General features: G+C 35.5%; 2 protein-coding genes across 3 annotated transcripts; both read left to right on the top strand.

The window, feature by feature from the left end:
- The first annotated feature begins 1538 nt into the window (after window positions 1–1538).
- Window positions 1539–9238, top strand: LOC117923695 (DNA polymerase eta). Of its 2 annotated transcripts, XM_034842123.1 has the most exons (15): window positions 1539–1816; window positions 2069–2189; window positions 2266–2377; window positions 2473–2640; window positions 4448–4612; window positions 4734–4837; window positions 5059–5178; window positions 5732–5855; window positions 6212–6325; window positions 6437–6652; window positions 7151–7259; window positions 7356–7486; window positions 8202–8310; window positions 8402–8466; window positions 8647–9238. In XM_034842123.1, exons 1-15 carry the CDS (start codon window positions 1741–1743, stop codon window positions 9052–9054), a joined length of 2142 nt encoding a protein of 713 aa, XP_034698014.1. In that variant the 5' UTR covers window positions 1539–1740; the 3' UTR covers window positions 9055–9238. The 2 variants fall into 2 exon arrangements, with proteins under 2 accessions (XP_034698014.1, XP_034698005.1); XM_034842114.1 differs by having other exon boundaries at window positions 1541–1816; window positions 8402–9238.
- Window positions 9239–10838: 1600 nt separating this feature from the next.
- On the top strand, window positions 10839–16057 carry LOC117925961 (haloacid dehalogenase-like hydrolase domain-containing protein 3). The gene is made up of 4 exons (XM_034845063.1): window positions 10839–10934; window positions 14367–14758; window positions 15064–15270; window positions 15556–16057. The coding sequence occupies exons 2-4, from the start codon at window positions 14501–14503 to the stop codon at window positions 15841–15843; spliced, it is 753 nt and encodes a 250-aa protein (XP_034700954.1). The 5' UTR covers window positions 10839–10934; window positions 14367–14500; the 3' UTR covers window positions 15844–16057.
- Window positions 16058–16422: the final 365 nt, after the last annotated feature.

Below are 16422 nucleotides of genomic sequence, written 5' to 3'. Positions count from 1 at the left end.
AGACAATGTTACTAAAAGCACAGCAGCTTCTTTCAGATCTTTAAATCGAGTCCGAAGCCTACCCAAAATTTAATAAGTTGGGATCAAGCTAAGAATCTTTTACATAGCCCAACCCACAGCCCAAACCAAGTTTCCCCTGCCTCGCCCACAAATCATGTTTTTAAAATCCCCTCATAACCATCGTCTTATATTTTACCTCATATACATCATAATTATGTATATGCATATACGATTTTGATGTAATTATGTGATTAAATACATTTTTATTGTTATAAGTTAATTTCATGTGTATGGTTTAATATGCTATTTCATATGCATGATTAAGAAAAAGTATTATAATTCCAATTTCTAATGAAATTAATGAGGTGTTTTAGATAACTACACATTGAAGGTAGAGTGAAGAAAGGAAGAAATAATTAGAAGTTTGAAAGAATTCAAGCTTTAATTAGATAAATTCACTTTATAATGCTTAGAAGCTTTCTAGTGTAAGAGAACTCTTTATACCTTGATGTTCCACAAATTTAGGATTCTCTATGGACTACAACATACAAGTTATGTACAAAACTTCTCAAGAATTTGATGATTCTAGAATATTGTTAAATTAATTAATGACATAAATCAAGTGAAAAGTTGTAATATCTCCCATCGAATAAGGAAGAAAGTTTATGGTATTATATAAATATAAATTCTTTCTAATCATGTAGACGTGTTTTAAAGTCGCAATGGGTCATTGAGACCCAAAGTAAATAATATCTACATGATTGGAAGCGAATCGTTATAAATAGTATCAATTATTGACCTCAATGTAGAGGTTTGTTTGACTTCGTGAGGAGTATTTATTTGTTTGACCTTGTAATTCCTTGGAACACAACGAGGACTCGCATGAGAGGGTGTTGTTCTATATAAATATAAACTCATCTTAATCATGTAGACACATTTTTTTTTCCCTTTCACTTTTTCTCTCTATCTTCTTTCCTTGTTATTTTCCAAAATATAGCCTTAAACAAAAGGGGAAACAAAAGTTGGATTTTTTTGGTCCTTTGTTTCATATTATTGGTCGACAACACTCAAACTTAACATATTTTTCACAAATTTGTGTTAAGTATAATTAGGTTTGAATTAAATTCCTATTAACCTACATACCTTTTTTAATAAATAGATAGTTCTTGGATTAGCCTCTTAGCTATTATTTGGATTTATATTTTTAACACAATTACTATTCGTTTCATGTTTAGATTGACTTATCTAGTAAAATACCTAAACTTTGATGCAACAAACAGAATTTCCATTCTATTCCTGAGATTAGACAAGTGCAAATTTTTGGACATTATCCTTTCAAGGCAAGAAAACATATCAATCAGTTGTAATAGTCCAGTAATACCTCTTCATATATAGCATTACAAGAAGCCAAAATCTACTGTGACATATTCCAGTTGTTCAAACAATGGTCACAATGGCTAAGATTCTCAAAAGAAATGGGGCGGTAATTGAGAAAAGTAGGAAGTCATTTCCTTTTGATCTAAATCTTCATATGTCTTTTTGACACAGATGGATTGCCTATCTAATAGAAAAGCTTAAAAGTTTTCAACAGAGCTGCAATGACCAAAAAAAGTTTGAAGTAGGCTTGAAGCAATTGAAACGGCGTCGTTCGAATGCAAATAAGAGTTGCACTGTTGAACCTCCCTCCCAAGTTTCTCAATTCAGTTTCTGAGGAAAAGAAAAGGAAAGAAAAGGAAGAAAATGCCAGTGGCGAAACCCGAATCGTCGGATGCGAGGATCATCGCTCACATCGACATGGACTGCTTCTATGTTCAAGGTTCACTCTCTTCTCTCTCCTCTCACTCCCTGTGTTCTGTTTATATAAGAATATTTCAGTAATTATCCCTTTTTGGGATAATTTTTTGGCTTGACAGACTGAATGATTTTTTTCCCTAATTTAATTGTTAATCTGCATCCCAATTAAGCTATCACAACATGGAATTAGGGGAATTCGATTTCCATGGCGGGATAACACAAGCTATCGATGGTTAGGTTCTTTCTTAAACGCATTTGCTCTCTGTCATTGTAGTGGAGCAACGGAAGCAACCCGATTTGAGGGGTTTGCCTACCGCAGTGGTGCAGTACAACTCCTGGAAAGGCGGGGGCTTGATCGCTGTCAGCTATGAGGCGCGTAAATTTGGCGTCAAGCGGTAATATTGGAATTTATTTTATTTTTATTTTTATTTTTGGGGAGTGCCCTTTTTTTAGCATAATTTGGTAATGCAGTTCAATGCGAGGTGATGAGGCAAAGCAAGTATGCCCGCAAATTCAGCTGGTTCAGGTCCCGGTTGCCCGTGGTAAAGCGGACTTGAACGTATACCGCAATGCCGGTTCAGAGGTTTATGGAATTCAAGTTATTGAATCTGAGTGGTTTTATATTTGGGTGCTCCTGTTGAAGGTGGAAGTTGTTTTGGATTTTGATTGAACTTGCAGGTGGTTTCTATTCTTGCAAGGAAGGGGCGATGTGAGCGGGCTTCAATTGATGAAGTGTATCTTGATCTTACTGATGCGGCAGAAGCAATGCTAGCAGAAATGCCTCCTGAGAGCTTGGAAGCAATTGATGAAGAGGCTCTAAAGTCACATGTTTTGGGGCTTAATGAGGTAGAGACAATGCTCTATTGATTTTCAGTTTCTATAACTATTTACAGTTTTAATAATGGTAATCAAATAAATGACGATAATATGACAAGATGTGAACTTTTTGTATGTAAGAGTGTTGTCATTCTTATGATGGAGATTATAGGGAAAGCTACAGAAGTTAAGGATATAGGAAGCTCTATATTGTGTTTCATCCAAGATTCTCTAAACCAAGTCCCTTGACATAGGTCATCATCAGTGGTGTCAATTCTTTTCATTTTGTGTTTCCTCTCAGATAATTTTCAAAGACAAACTGGATTTGGAATTTTAGGAGGAGGTTCCTTTGTTCCTGTTGCTGACACTTTGGTAGGAACATCATAGAAGATCTTTTGAAGTAGGAGATTGTTCGGATCTCTCATTTTCTATCTTTTACATTGGTCTTGTCATCATCTTCAAGTTGGTCATTCTTGATCTGTTGGGTTGTAAATAGTGGATGAGTGTCCATTGGTGTTGTTTTTTGCTTCCTCATGCACCCTATGTACATTGACTGCATCCCCTCTTCCTATTGAGCTATTTTTGCTTTAATCCTTTCCTTGCCTATCAAGAGAAAAGGTTTGGAGGCTATGTTACTTTTTATTTTTATTAGAAACGCACTCATTGAAATGAATTAAAAAGTCCCCCCCTATATAAGACCTCAACTAGCTGGTTCCTTGATCGGCTAAGCAACATGATTTGCTAAGCAAGAAGTTTGAGAGAAAGAGCAATCCAAGTATTTAGCAATATCTATTGTTTTTTTTTAAGGTACCAATTTTACCTAAAAGCTGAGTTTTTAGATAGTGGACTATGTATACTACGCCAACATACATGGGCTAAAACCCTACAAGAGAGGCGTTATTGGGGTGGTTAGGGCCTTGTGTGGGAAAGGAAAGGAGGAAAGTGTGGCGTTCAGCACCCTTGTGCCTTTTTTTGGACTGTTTGGAAGGAAAGAAACAGTAGGGCTTTTGATAATGTAGAGCATTCGATTCAGGGGTGTAAATCGGTTTTACTTTGTAATCTGTGGGCGTGGTCCAGGGGTTTTTTTGTTTCTGGTCCCACTTCCGTTGTAGATTTTGTTGATTGGTTAGGCCATGGGTAAAGGTTTTTTCTTTGTATACTTCCTGTATACGTTGGGGTGCTTCCTTGAAGTGCCTCTTTTTATTAATATATTGTCTCTTTATTCATCAAAAAAAAAAAAAAAAGGGCTAAAACCCTAGCACCTCGCCTCATGGGCAGTCTTCTTTTACACATGGGCTCAATAATGAGAAAAATAACCAGTGGGCTTTTCTTAGTGGCCCAAGACTCCTATGTTCTTCCATTGTGATTCTCTGGAATCTTGGCATATATGTATTATCTAGTAATTACCATATCTAGGAGTTATATTTATTAAGATCTACCAACCCAAAAGCTCTAAGCTCTATCACCATATTAAATAACCATTTTCTCTTAAAGCTTAAAGTTTCAGGATAACTGGTAACTTTAACATGGTATTAGAGCTGTAATTCCTAGAGATCTCTAGTTCAAACCTCTCTCTTTGTTCATTAATCTATGACTGGTTTTCTACCTCTCTAACACACAAATTGGAGGTACAAAGCTTGTTAGCCTGATATACATTATTGGCTCATTCTCTAATACGTTAAGCTTTTAGAGTAACTAATTATTTAACAATATTTGCTGCTATAAACTTTGAGATTCAGTTTTTGGCTTTGAGATCTAAGGGAGCTGAATCAGTATCAGTTCCAAATTTGCATTTTACACAGCAATAACCATTAATATTTGATTTGTATTGGTTTAGGGTGGAAATGATATCAAAGAAAGTGTGAGGGTGTGGCTCTGCAGGAGTCAAGCAGATCACCGTGACAAGTTGTTAGCTTGTGGGGCCCTTATTGTTGCAGAACTTAGGATGCAAGTTTTTAGGGAGACTGAATTTACATGTTCTGCTGGCATTGCCCATAATAAGGTAGGAAGTATTTATTTTCTTTATTTCTATTTTTAGTTTTTTACTAGCATCACCTTACAAGAAGGTGCCCTTGAAAACTTGGTCATTGTATCATGAGCTCATTATATGACTTTGTTAGCAGATGTTGGCCAAATTAGCAAGTGCCATGAATAAACCTGCTCAACAAACCATTGTGCCCCTCTCATGTGTTAGAGGATTGCTTGGTTCCTTGCCTATAAAGAAAATGTAAGTTTTGGTGTTAGATAAGGTATTATGCTCATTTTGAAAATTTCAGTCTTGTGTTGAAATGCTATGACAGTTAAGATTCATGTGATTTCTCAAACTTACCTTTTAATCATTTATTATCTTGTACTTTGTGCTGGTGCATTTGTTCACCTGAGTACACTTGTACGATGGAATACAATGGAATGCATTTGTTTAATATGCTCTGAAGCAAAATATTTCAGGAAACAGCTTGGAGGAAAGCTTGGGAGTTCCTTACAAAGTGATCTTGGTGTGAACACCGTTGGAGATCTCTTGCAGTTCTCAGAAGAGAAGCTTCAAGAATGTTATGGCATAAATACTGGGTCATTCTCTATCATTGAACAAAATTCTCTTGATGTTTAACTTTTTTGGATTATAGACAATTTTTTTTTTATTAAATGTATGTAATACAATTTTTTTCCAATATATTATGAAAGTTCAGAGTTTACCCATCCCTAAAATTTCCCTATAATTTCAAATTGCATAAGCTTCAATTGCCTGGCTTATTTATTTATCTCGCAGTTTGTCAAATTATTGCCAAATTCATGCCAACTATTGTTGTCACCCCCCTTTCTCTTAGACATTATCTTCCCAGTTTATTTCTGGATCCTCATGTTTTTTAAGAACTAGAATCATTCTCCATCTTTTGTGCTATAGGATGTTTGTGTGACCTCTCTCCATAGTTGTAAGACTTTCACACAATCTAATTGTCTCAAATTTTAAGATATTTTAAAAAAGTTTAGTGGATTATTATTTGAGTGAAGCATGTTGGGAAAGGACTTCTAGCATCATTTGTTTCAGTGCATTTTCCATTTGCATTGTCATTCGACAATTGTCTAGATGTATTCTGATTCCTACTCTTATTTTGCACTCCAGTACTTGGCTATGGAATATTGCTAGAGGGATCAGTGGGGAAGAAGTTGAGGGTCGTCTGCTTTCTAAGAGCCATGGTTCTGGGAAGACATTTCCTGGCCCCAAGGCTCTGAAAACAATTGCTTCTGTAAGAATTTTTCTTACACTATGATGAATCTCCTAAAGAATTACATGTTGAAAGTGCTAGTGTTTTTATGTGTGTGTGTGTGTGTTAAGCAAGGATTCAGTCACAAAGGATATTTGGTAAAAGATGGAAGCTTTATTTGCTTTGCAGTTTAAGTTCCTAGATGAATTTGGCCATAATAGATGTGCTTCTAAACTCTGACTTTGTGAGGGTTTTCTCATTGGGAATTGATTTATTTATATCTGGGGATCTGTCTGTGTTTTATCCCTACAAAATGCTTTGAAGTACTTATATTCCACTAACAAGGAAGTTTATGTCATTATTTGTCCCTTGCACCTGGTCTGTGGTTCTTCTTCCAGGTTGAACACTGGCTCAATGAACTTTGTGAAGAACTGGATGAACGACTCCGTTCTGACTTGGAGCAAAACAAGAGGATTGCACACACCCTCACGTTGCATGCTAGAGCATACAAGGTCCCTATTTTTTCTTCTGCACTGCTTTTGTAACTCTCTTATCTTAGGTATATTTAAGCAATCTGGGTCTCTGCAGATCTTTCCATTTCTGATTATGTGTTAATGCTGCAGTCCAATGACTCGGATTCACATAAAAAATTCCCTTCTAAGTCATGTCCATTGAGGTATGGGATTGCCAAGATTCAAGAAGATGCCTTGATTTTATTTCAAGCTGGATTGCGTGAATATTTGGGATCATGCAAAGTAAAGACTCAAGGAAATCAGTGCAGTGGATGGAGCATAACAGCTCTTTCTGTTTCTGCAAGTAAAATAGTTGCCATCCCAACTGTAAGTTTGAAGTTACTTGGTTTCTATTATTCTATTGCTCTGCAATGTTTTTTGGATTCTATTGTTAATACTTTTTTAGTCTTTCTTGTCCAAGTTTAGCCTATGTGCGAGGCTAGGATGAGGATTTTATGACTATTCCCAAGCCTACACCCTACCAGCTTTCACCTGCTGGCTAAGTGAAAGATCCATTCAGGGCTTAATTGAATATTTGATTATATGCTGCCTTCACTTATTTCTTTTTGTACTGAAATATATACTTTGGCATAGCCTTGTACTCCTTTATTAGTTATGCTGCATTAACTTGGCTAGGCTAGTGTAGTTCTCAATGTAGAAATGTGGCATGGATACATTGTGAAATAAAGTAGCTGCTACTGTAAAAGAGGCTCAGCAACATCTGTTTTTATGGTTTTGATAATATAGTTTTGAAATAACATCTTTAATGCCCTAGAAAATATTCTGTTACATCTGAGTGCATATTTGGAAAAATGCTTTTGCTAGGGAACACGTTCAATCATGAAATACTTCCATGGCCAAGACCTGTCATCCTCTTCATTAAAGCAACCACAGGACAGGTCCACTGAAGAAGCTGCATCATTATCACATTCAGGTAGTTTCCAGTCATAGCAGCTGTCACCTCTCCTTGTTGTTCTTAGATTATCCATCTTCTCTTTCACAATTTGATCAGACTGGGGTGTTTATTCAGGAAGTGAGAGCTGTCTGGGATTGAATCCCAGAGAAACACAAAAGCAGTTTCCTGGTGAAGAAACTAGGATAAATTATGATATGCCTAACCTGGATCAGCAGGAAAAGAAAAGAAAAATGTGGGAAGACCAGGTTTGGTACAAATTTAATTTATTTTCCCTTCAGTGATTAATTGCTTTCATGGATATTAGTATGTTACTTAAAGAATGTTTAGGCAGTTAGATATTTGCACTACCAGATTTATTACATACGGTAGATGATGGGGTTTTAGGAAGTAAGTGTATATATGGAGTTTGGATCTCTTAATTGAATCCGTGTTCCTATAGAGAATGAGTTGGACAAAACTTTGTCCTTTTTCAGATGCATTCTGGTTCAATAAATGGACCAAGATGCAAAGCCTATCCTTTTAACCCACTTACATGGACATGAATTTGGGAAGGTACAGACATGCTGACCCAGAAATTCCAAAAAAAGGGACAGGGGCCATGATGAGGACTTGGAAACAAGTACTTCTAAAAGTAATCTTGCGTAGTTTGGAATTGGCAAGAAATTTGGAAAAAATTGAACTTTTTAGATTAGTTAGCTTATTGTTTAGACAAAGGTTGCATAATTTGATGGATATTTGACTAGGCCAAATGAATCACATTTTGTAGAACAATCACTATCCTAGGTTGGGTCATGATTTCATAAATGTGGACTCCATAAGATGCACCCTTTAGCTGATTAAGAAATGCGTACAAAAATGCTATGCAACAGTAATGCCCCTTCTACTCAATCTGCCCTCTCTAGATCATAATTGTGGCTTTTAGATTCCTGTCTTAGCTTGTTTCTCCATCTGCTGTGGCAGGGAACACCGTCAATCTTGAGATTCTTTAAGAGGCACAATCCCACTTCCTCTTTGTCTGAGCAAGAGCAAGTTGAACCCATCCAAGATACCAAAGTGTCATCATCCTCAGGTAACATCCAGAAGACCACCCCAACTTCCGGTTCCAGGACCTATCTCCCTTAAACCTTTCTACTCACCCAGGAGTCAATGCTTGGTTGCAGGTTTGTGGACTACAAGTGAGAGCTGTTCAGAAACAGGTCAAATTCAGCTGCCAAAAGAAATGATGGTTGCTGAAACTGAGTCCAATGCTAGACGCGATAGTTCAGCCGCCAAAAGAAATGATGGTTACAAGATTGATGACATCGACTGCTCTGTGATGGATGAGCTACCGCCAGAAATTCAAGAAGAAGTCCAAGCTTGGAGCTCAGAAGAACTAAATCAAGTTCAGCTGCCAAAAGAAATGATGGTTGCTGAAACTGAGTCCAATGCTAGACGCGATAGTTCAGCTGCCATAAGAAATGATGGTTACAAGATTGATGACATCGACTGCTCTGTGATGGATGAGCTATCGCCAGAAATTCAAGAAGAAGTCCAAGCTTGGAGCTCAGAAGAACTAAATCAAGTTCAGCTGCCAAAAGAGACGATGGCTGCTGAGACTGGGCCTAACGATAGAAGGTGTAGTTTAGGCGGGGGTGCAGAAAGAAGGGAAACATGGAGTTACAAGATCGATGAGATTGACCCTTCTGTGATGGATGAGCTACCCCCAGAAATCCGAGCCGAAGTCCAAGCTTGGCTCCGGCCTCAGAAGCCGGCCAAGACAGGAAAACGAGGTTCTAGCATTGCCCACTATTTCTCACCTATGAAAAACAAATAGAAAACCCCAAGTAATCTCATCATCTACATAGTTGGTTATGCTGTATGATTATGGAGCCAGTCTTACAAAACCTAAAAATCTCTTGGTTTTCAGGTGATATCTAAACAAAATCTGTGTATGTGTACATAATATTTGTTTCACCCATGAATGCCATAAGGGTTTAACTATTATGCTGTTTATGTTATTGCTATTGTTATTGTATGTTTGGTAGGGAGGAATAGGAAGGGAAAATGAACTTCATTTAAGCCATATTCTTTTTATGAAAAGTATCACGAAAGAAAAGAGATGTTAAAAAAAAAAAAATGATTTTCTCTTATTTGATTTTATTACGAAAAAGAAAAATTAAATATAATTAAAATTAATAAGAAATTTATATATTTTTATATAGAAGTGTTATATAATTAAAATAAGTTAAGAGTAAGATATAAAAATAATTTATTAATTTTAAATATATTTATATATATATTATTTAAAAAAATTTCTTATATTCCCGACAAACATAGTTTTAATTATCATTACATGGAAATGTTGAAATTTTGATTCTTTTAATAAGATGTTCTTGCTCCAATTTTCTTCTTATACGTGACACGCACCCTTAATGTACGTCTTTCATCTCATATCAATGTTGGCTTCTATTTATAAAAATTTGCTACAAGCGTTTGTTTTGCAGTATAATAATTTATTCAAAAATAGAAAATATAATTAGTACATAGACACCTTTGCATTATCTATTTTTATATTTGATTTCTTAAATAAAATTTTATTTGAAAGCTATTTTTAAAAAATGCTTAATAAAAAATAAGGCATAATTGTAAAAGTATCTTTTGGGGAGTATGCCATAAGTTCATAATCCAAGGACAAAAGAATCACTTTATTTGAACCCGGTGGGCGCCCCTAATTTTTAATGAGGAACCTCGGAACACGAGATTGACTCCCACAACCACAGTTTTGGAGTCTGGAGTCTGGACCCCACGACGTCGTTTTACATGTGGAGTTTAATCTCCACGCACAACCAACTGCGCGTGACTGCACATACTTTCTGTGTAATCCAATTCCACGGGCAAGCTTCCGCGGTTTTTCTGATACGTGGTTTTCGGTTCTTTTTATTTGCATTCATACCCTTACCTTTTCTCCTATTTACCCGGATATTCCGTCTCTAAATATTTATTTTTAAAATTTTCTCGAAATATTTTTAATTTTTTTAATGATAAATTAGATAAATTTAGTATGTGTTTTAAATCAACTATTAAAAAAATTAGTTTTTTAAAACAAATTTTACTTATTTTTAGGTATAAAATTTTATTTGAATACTGAAATATCAAATTAGTTTTTTCAACTTAATCTTAAAAGTTAATTAAAAATACTTAAACTTTGTTTTCAATTTTTTTCAATTTTATAATTATCAAAATCCAAGTTAATTTATTAAGGAACTTGGAGGACCAAAAAACAAAAAAAAAAAAAGAAAAATTATAATTTGTTTGTGTAATACTTTTCTTATTTCTCTTTTATACAATATTTTCAGAAATTAAAAATATGTAAAATTTTAAGTAATTTTTATAATATTTTATGTTTTTTTTTTTTATCAATTTTCAATGACATGTCAAATAAAAAATTTAATATATTTTTTGTACAATATTTTTCGTGATGGAATGAAAATTATGAAAGGTTGGATAATGTGATATTATTAAAATTGTGGGGACTAGCGAAAAAAAAGACAAGATCCTCCAAATAAAGACTTGGAGAAGACGTCTCGTCTGAGTGAATATATATGACACGAGATGGGGTCCAATTCCAAACCCACGAATGTGCTGCTGAAGCTAGCTCCAAAGTTGGCGATTTCCTCCGATTAAACTCGGATTTCTATCAATTTCAGCTTCTGGGTATGTTCATAAACACCTTTTTCTTTATGGGTCTTTGCCTTTTTTTTTATTTTTTATCTCTTCTTGTGTACTTATTTCTGCAAAACCTGCATTTCTGCCTCCCTGTACCTACTGCTTTTCCCCTCTCTGATGCTGGTGCATTCACTTGGTTTCTGTTTTAATGCTTTGAATCTGAATTTCACATGTTTTTTTTAGAGTATATGTGTAAGTTTTAAGGGGGTTTTCTGGCTGAAAATTGATTATTTTCATAAGTGGAATGAAGTATCTACATTGTGCTGGCTTGTACTGAAATTTGAATCAAAGAGCTTAATCTCTTTCCTTTTTGAGGCACTGATAACTCTTTGACAGTTGTATATGTACACAACCCATGCCTGTTTCTTGATAATTTGGAATGAATTAAATTTGATGTTGAAAATGAATCCGATGGATAAGTTTCTGGGTCGAAGGATTGGAGGTGTTGATGGTTGGTACGGGTTCATTGATTTACAGAATTGGGAATCCGGGCCAATAGGAATTGGATTGGGAAAACTCTGGAAATTGCTTATTTGTTGGATCAAGACACTTGGGGTTTCAAATCTCAATCTAGGAATGTAGTGTTGGAAAGGTGTATTTTGGTCTATAATTTGATGGTTTAGTTGCATGGTCTTGCAACATTTCGGGGTTAAAGAAGAATGCTTTCAAGGAGGGAATTAGGGTCGGCTACAGGCACATCAAGGAAATAGATATCAGTACCCGAAAGAGAGAATTAGAAAGGCTTTGTTTGAGAGATTCAAATCATCTGACAGATGAGAGTGAAGCATTTGTGTTCTTTTGTTCAATTCAATAATCCATAAACACACAGAAGGTCTTTTTTTCTTTTGAATAATTAATCCCTCTCGACAGTGAGATGAATTAGTGCATATATACCTAAAAGATAATTAAGTTATCTCATGAGAGATGCTTGAGATATGAGAATTCAGATGTGATAGTTCAAGGGTTGCAGTATCTGAAAGAGATGCTTTGTGCATAATCTGCATCTAAAACTATTTTTGAAGTGGGTGTTTTCTAATGCTTTATCTGTTAATCTTGTCTGAGATATGGATACAACTTCAAGAAAGTCACCACCTTTATGACAAGGAAACATCATAAGGCCTAATGTTTCTTTTCTCTTAAAACACTTCTTTGAGGTTTAATATATTTCTTCCGAGAACTTGTCACTTGTAAACCATCATTGGTAATAACATGCACGACTAAGGAAAACATTCCTACATCTCTCCAAACTGTTCTTGCCTGAGATTATATATTGAACTTCACAGAGCAGGCTTCATGAGACAGACATGACTGGTTTATCTTTTCTAGATCTATCATCTGATTCCTCTTTTTTGCTTCCTTCTATGTGCAAATAAGTTCCTCTTATGTCATAGTACTTTTGAAGGTTTCTGACCTTTTTCTTAATCACCACTAGTAGATGTGTGTACTGGCTCAAGTCCCTTGAGCAACATAGCAGATGTTTTACAGATTCTAATGATAGGACGACTGGTTATTATTGCACTTCATCTTATTCAGAAGTGAAATCCCCGTATCAATTCAACTCAATCAAGTCATTTTCCTTGACAAAAGAAGGTGTTTCTCTTCTGTTGTTTTGTCAGGAAAAGCTGCTGTCTCATCTTTTTCTTGTAGATTGTTAATAAAACCATCGATCTGATTGCCTTTTTTTATTGAACTATTTGACTGGTAATAACTCCTCTTTGTTGCTTGTTATGTCATCTTCGGTCAATTCTTATTTTCTATGAAGCTTCCGTTCTTCCCTTTTTCTAGGGTTAAAGTGTTGTCTCTTGATCAGTTTAAGCCACATTGTTGATCAACTTGAGCCATATGAACTAGTTAAGTCAGAACACTACCATTCTGCCATTTTCAGATTAGAATTACCATTTTTTTTTTGCCAGTAGAGAGTATGTCTTAATTGTATTTTATCTTCTGGTTCAGCATCACTTGTTCCAATGTGCTTGGTCAGATGGTTTGATCAGATAGCCTATCAAACAAGTGTCCAACTGATGAGTTGAGTCTGCATGCATTTTAATTTTTGCTTCATTCCTTTCCTTAATTCAATTTAGTAATTGCATTGTGTTTTCAATAGTGGAAATTGGTTTGCCCTTTCTGACCAATTAGTGTTTAAGAGGTAGGAGTTGAGAGTAGAAAAAGAGGAAAAATCTCTAGCTTTTCTGGGAATTATTTGATCACTTCGATTTCTCTCTTTTTAGATGCAAATGCTATTATTGATGTTGTGGAGACCCTTTTTGAAGATTTGGACCTGACTTGACTTAAATTCTACTTTTATTTTATTTTATTTTCTCTCTCTCTCTCTCTCTCTCTCTCTCTCTATATATATATATATATATGGGAAAAACCAAACTAATTATAAGCTGGGTCTATGAAACTCTATGGATTATATGATTTCAATACATCTTAGGCCATTTGGTTGTGGAAGAAACTGGTAAGTGAGCTTAGTTATGATAAACAAAAGAACTTAGGAGGTGTTTGTTTTTTTTACTTAATTCTAAATAGAACTTTAAGGCTTGATAGTGTTAAGTATTAGATTGTTTTTTTTTTTAATATTTTATTTCTATTAAACATTAAAAAGTAAAGAAAAACCAATATGTTAGTTTTTCCATTTAGAAAAAGCCAAATGTTTCGGTTTTTTCTATTCAACAAAATGTTTATAATAAGTCATGAAAAAGTAGAAAAACAAACAACCTAAAGTTTGAAAGCAAATTGCTTTAAGCAAAAAACTGAAAAAACAAGCGCCTTCTTAGTATATGCTTAAAACTTGGAATTCAAACACCACATTGGTGGAAGTTGTTGATGAGAAGGATGAGATCACAACCAATAAATAGGAACCAACGGGATTGTACGCCACTTGGAATCAAGGCCTTAGCTTGAAGTCATGATTAAACATGGGTTGCTTGTAGACTGTAATTAATTCATGGAAGCATGTGAGGAGGTATGGAAAAGTAGAATTAAAATGTCAAAAGAAGTCAAAGTCTAAAAGATAGAGGCCACATGAGCTTTGGTCACTACAAATGTAACATTAATCTATGAAAATGTATTACAGAAGTTTAAAACCATGGTTGGGATGCAATGCTACCTATCACAGCCTCTCTTTCCTTTCACTTTGTTTATCCGTTGGGAAACACCCAGCAACTTGACTGGGAGGGCCTTCTCTATTTGTAACATCATTATAATAAAATGCACTAAGATATAAATATTGTAGGCTATTTACCTGTAGTCTGCGATTTGACAGAGGTCTTTTGTTGTTTCTGTAATTATTTCTAGCCCTAATGTGAAGGCAGTTATGTCGGATTTAAATTGTTAATTACTGTTAGCATACTCTGTTGTTTTTACTTAGAACACCTTGTTGCATTTGTAACCATGCTGTTAAATATTCAAATGCAGGGACTGTTGGATCTGTTGAAGAAGCTCGTTTTTCCATAGGTTCCCTCAGCACCTTGATGATCCTACCCAGTTTGCTGGAGTTTCCCTGATATTTTTGAGTTTGTTCAGTTCCCAGAACTTGCACCACTGCTATAATGTCAATGTTATCAAAATTACGCTGTATCACCTTCGATGTCACGGGTACACTCATAGCTTACAAAGGTGAGCTTGGTGACTACTATTGCATGGCAGCCAAATCTATTGGACTGCCATGTCCTGACTACAAAAGGGTCCACGAGGGCTTCAAACTTGCATACACAGAGATGGCAAAGAAGTATCCATGTTTTGGATATGCAGCAAAAATGCCTAACATTGTGTGGTGGAAAACTTGTGTTAGAGACTCTTTCGTCAGGGTAAGCTACATAACTTTTCCTTTAGATCTTTAGGCACAATTTATCATGATCATCAGCCTGTCCTAGTATTCCTTGCATGACACAAGGGGATAAGGACATTAATTATTTCTTTTAAAATGTGGGAAACATGCTAGAAACGTACCTACTTTGGTTTTCAGTATTTGGGCAGTATTACCTGTCACTTCGTTATACTAATTGCCGTAAGTTTAAGAGCAAATATGGAAGAGCTGTGTCCAGGATTTTTTCGTTTAAATATTTTTTATTCTTAGCTTTGCCATGAAATGGAAATCTTGTTTTCCTGACAGGCAGGATATGATTACGATGAGGAGACATTTGAGAAGGTGTTCAGACGTATATACTCAACATTTGGTTCATCTGCACCATATACCATCTTCCCTGACTCCCAACCATTTCTCAGATGGGTACATGAAAAGGGTCTTAAAGTTGGGATCGTTAGCAATGCAGAGTATCGGTATAAAGATGTCATCCTTCCTGCCTTGGGTTTGAACCAGGTAAATGGATTATTTAGTTCAACCATGTTCACTGCTCTTCATTAGACCCTCTTCAACTTAATTGAAAATAAATACAAAACAATGGCCTATATCACCACCCTGTTTTATCCCAAAGTTGTATATATGCCATATCCCTCTGTATTGATTCATAAGGAATTATTACTTTCAAACAAGAGGGGAGGTAGATTTCAGGGTCTTTCTGGCTTCATTATCATTCTAATGAATGTCTATGCACTGAGCATGGTGAAATTCTGATGGTTTCATTCATGATGATTGGAAATTCAGGGAACCGAATGGGATTTTGGCGTGTTCTCTGGTCTTGAAGGTGTAGAGAAACCAAACCCCAGGATTTATGAGATTGCCCTTGAAAGGGCTGGAAACATTGCACCAGAAGAGGTGTTGCACATTGGTGACAGCATGCGCAAAGACTATTTGCCAGCGAAGAGTGTGGGGATGCATGCACTTCTGTTGGACAGATTTAAGACCCCCGACGCCATTGAGTGGTCCAAATCTGGCGCAACTGTGCTTCCTGATTTGGCGTCGGTGCAGGAATGGCTCACTTCACAGAACTAAACCTGCCTGCTAATGACTTCCCATCCTTCCCAAGAACTCACCCATCCTCTGTATTTTTTCCCCCCTTGGACATGAACATGTCATGGCTATTACTTACCAATGGGTGTGTCCCTCTTAAGATTTGTGGGTTTTGATGGGAGAAACAGATACTATTACCATAATAGCCAAATGTTATGAGCTTGATCTTAAAGAAAGTTACAGATGTTCTTCATTCTGTTTTCTTTTCCTTTCTCTGCTCTATTATCATTTGTGTTAATGACTTGAAAGGTGAAACAATGGAGGTTGAGCTACGTTTGGATTAAAAAAAAAAAAAAAAAAAAACCCAAAAAGAGAAAAAGAAAAATTCCCGGCTGTTTGGCAAATGAATTTCTATTTGGAATTCACTTATGAAAATTTGTTTTTATGATTTATTTTTCATAAGGGTATTACACATTTATCTATTATACCAAAGTTTTCAAAATATTTTGAATCTCGCCAATTGTTGTTTAAACCATTCTTCACAAAACAATCGAAAATATTTCAAATTGTTGCAAAAAATTACCTGTTTTCATAACAAATTCTGAAAAAATGTTTTCAATT

This window comes from Vitis riparia, chromosome 1 (assembly GCF_004353265.1).
Source record: "Vitis riparia cultivar Riparia Gloire de Montpellier isolate 1030 chromosome 1, EGFV_Vit.rip_1.0, whole genome shotgun sequence".
Taxonomy (NCBI): domain Eukaryota; kingdom Viridiplantae; phylum Streptophyta; class Magnoliopsida; order Vitales; family Vitaceae; genus Vitis; species Vitis riparia.
This window is presented reverse-complemented; position numbering and strand designations above follow the sequence as displayed.

What these genes read in the sequence shown, in the direction of transcription:
- LOC117923695 (XM_034842114.1), top strand. Translation starts at nt 1,741, where the DNA reads ATGCCAGTGGCGAAACCCGAATCGTCGGATGCGAGGATCATCGCTCAC. An exon ending in TGTTATGGCATAAATACTGG is followed by an intron (nt 5,179 to 5,731) that starts GTCATTCTCTAT and finishes TTTGCACTCCAG; the next exon opens with TACTTGGCTATGGAATATTG. An exon ending in AAATAGTTGCCATCCCAACT is followed by an intron (nt 6,653 to 7,150) that starts GTAAGTTTGAAG and finishes TGCTTTTGCTAG; the next exon opens with GGAACACGTTCAATCATGAA.
- LOC117925961 (XM_034845063.1), top strand. Translation starts at nt 14,501, where the DNA reads ATGTCAATGTTATCAAAATTACGCTGTATCACCTTCGATGTCACGGGT. An exon ending in TTAGAGACTCTTTCGTCAGG is followed by an intron (nt 14,759 to 15,063) that starts GTAAGCTACATA and finishes TTTTCCTGACAG; the next exon opens with GCAGGATATGATTACGATGA. An exon ending in CTGCCTTGGGTTTGAACCAG is followed by an intron (nt 15,271 to 15,555) that starts GTAAATGGATTA and finishes TTGGAAATTCAG; the next exon opens with GGAACCGAATGGGATTTTGG.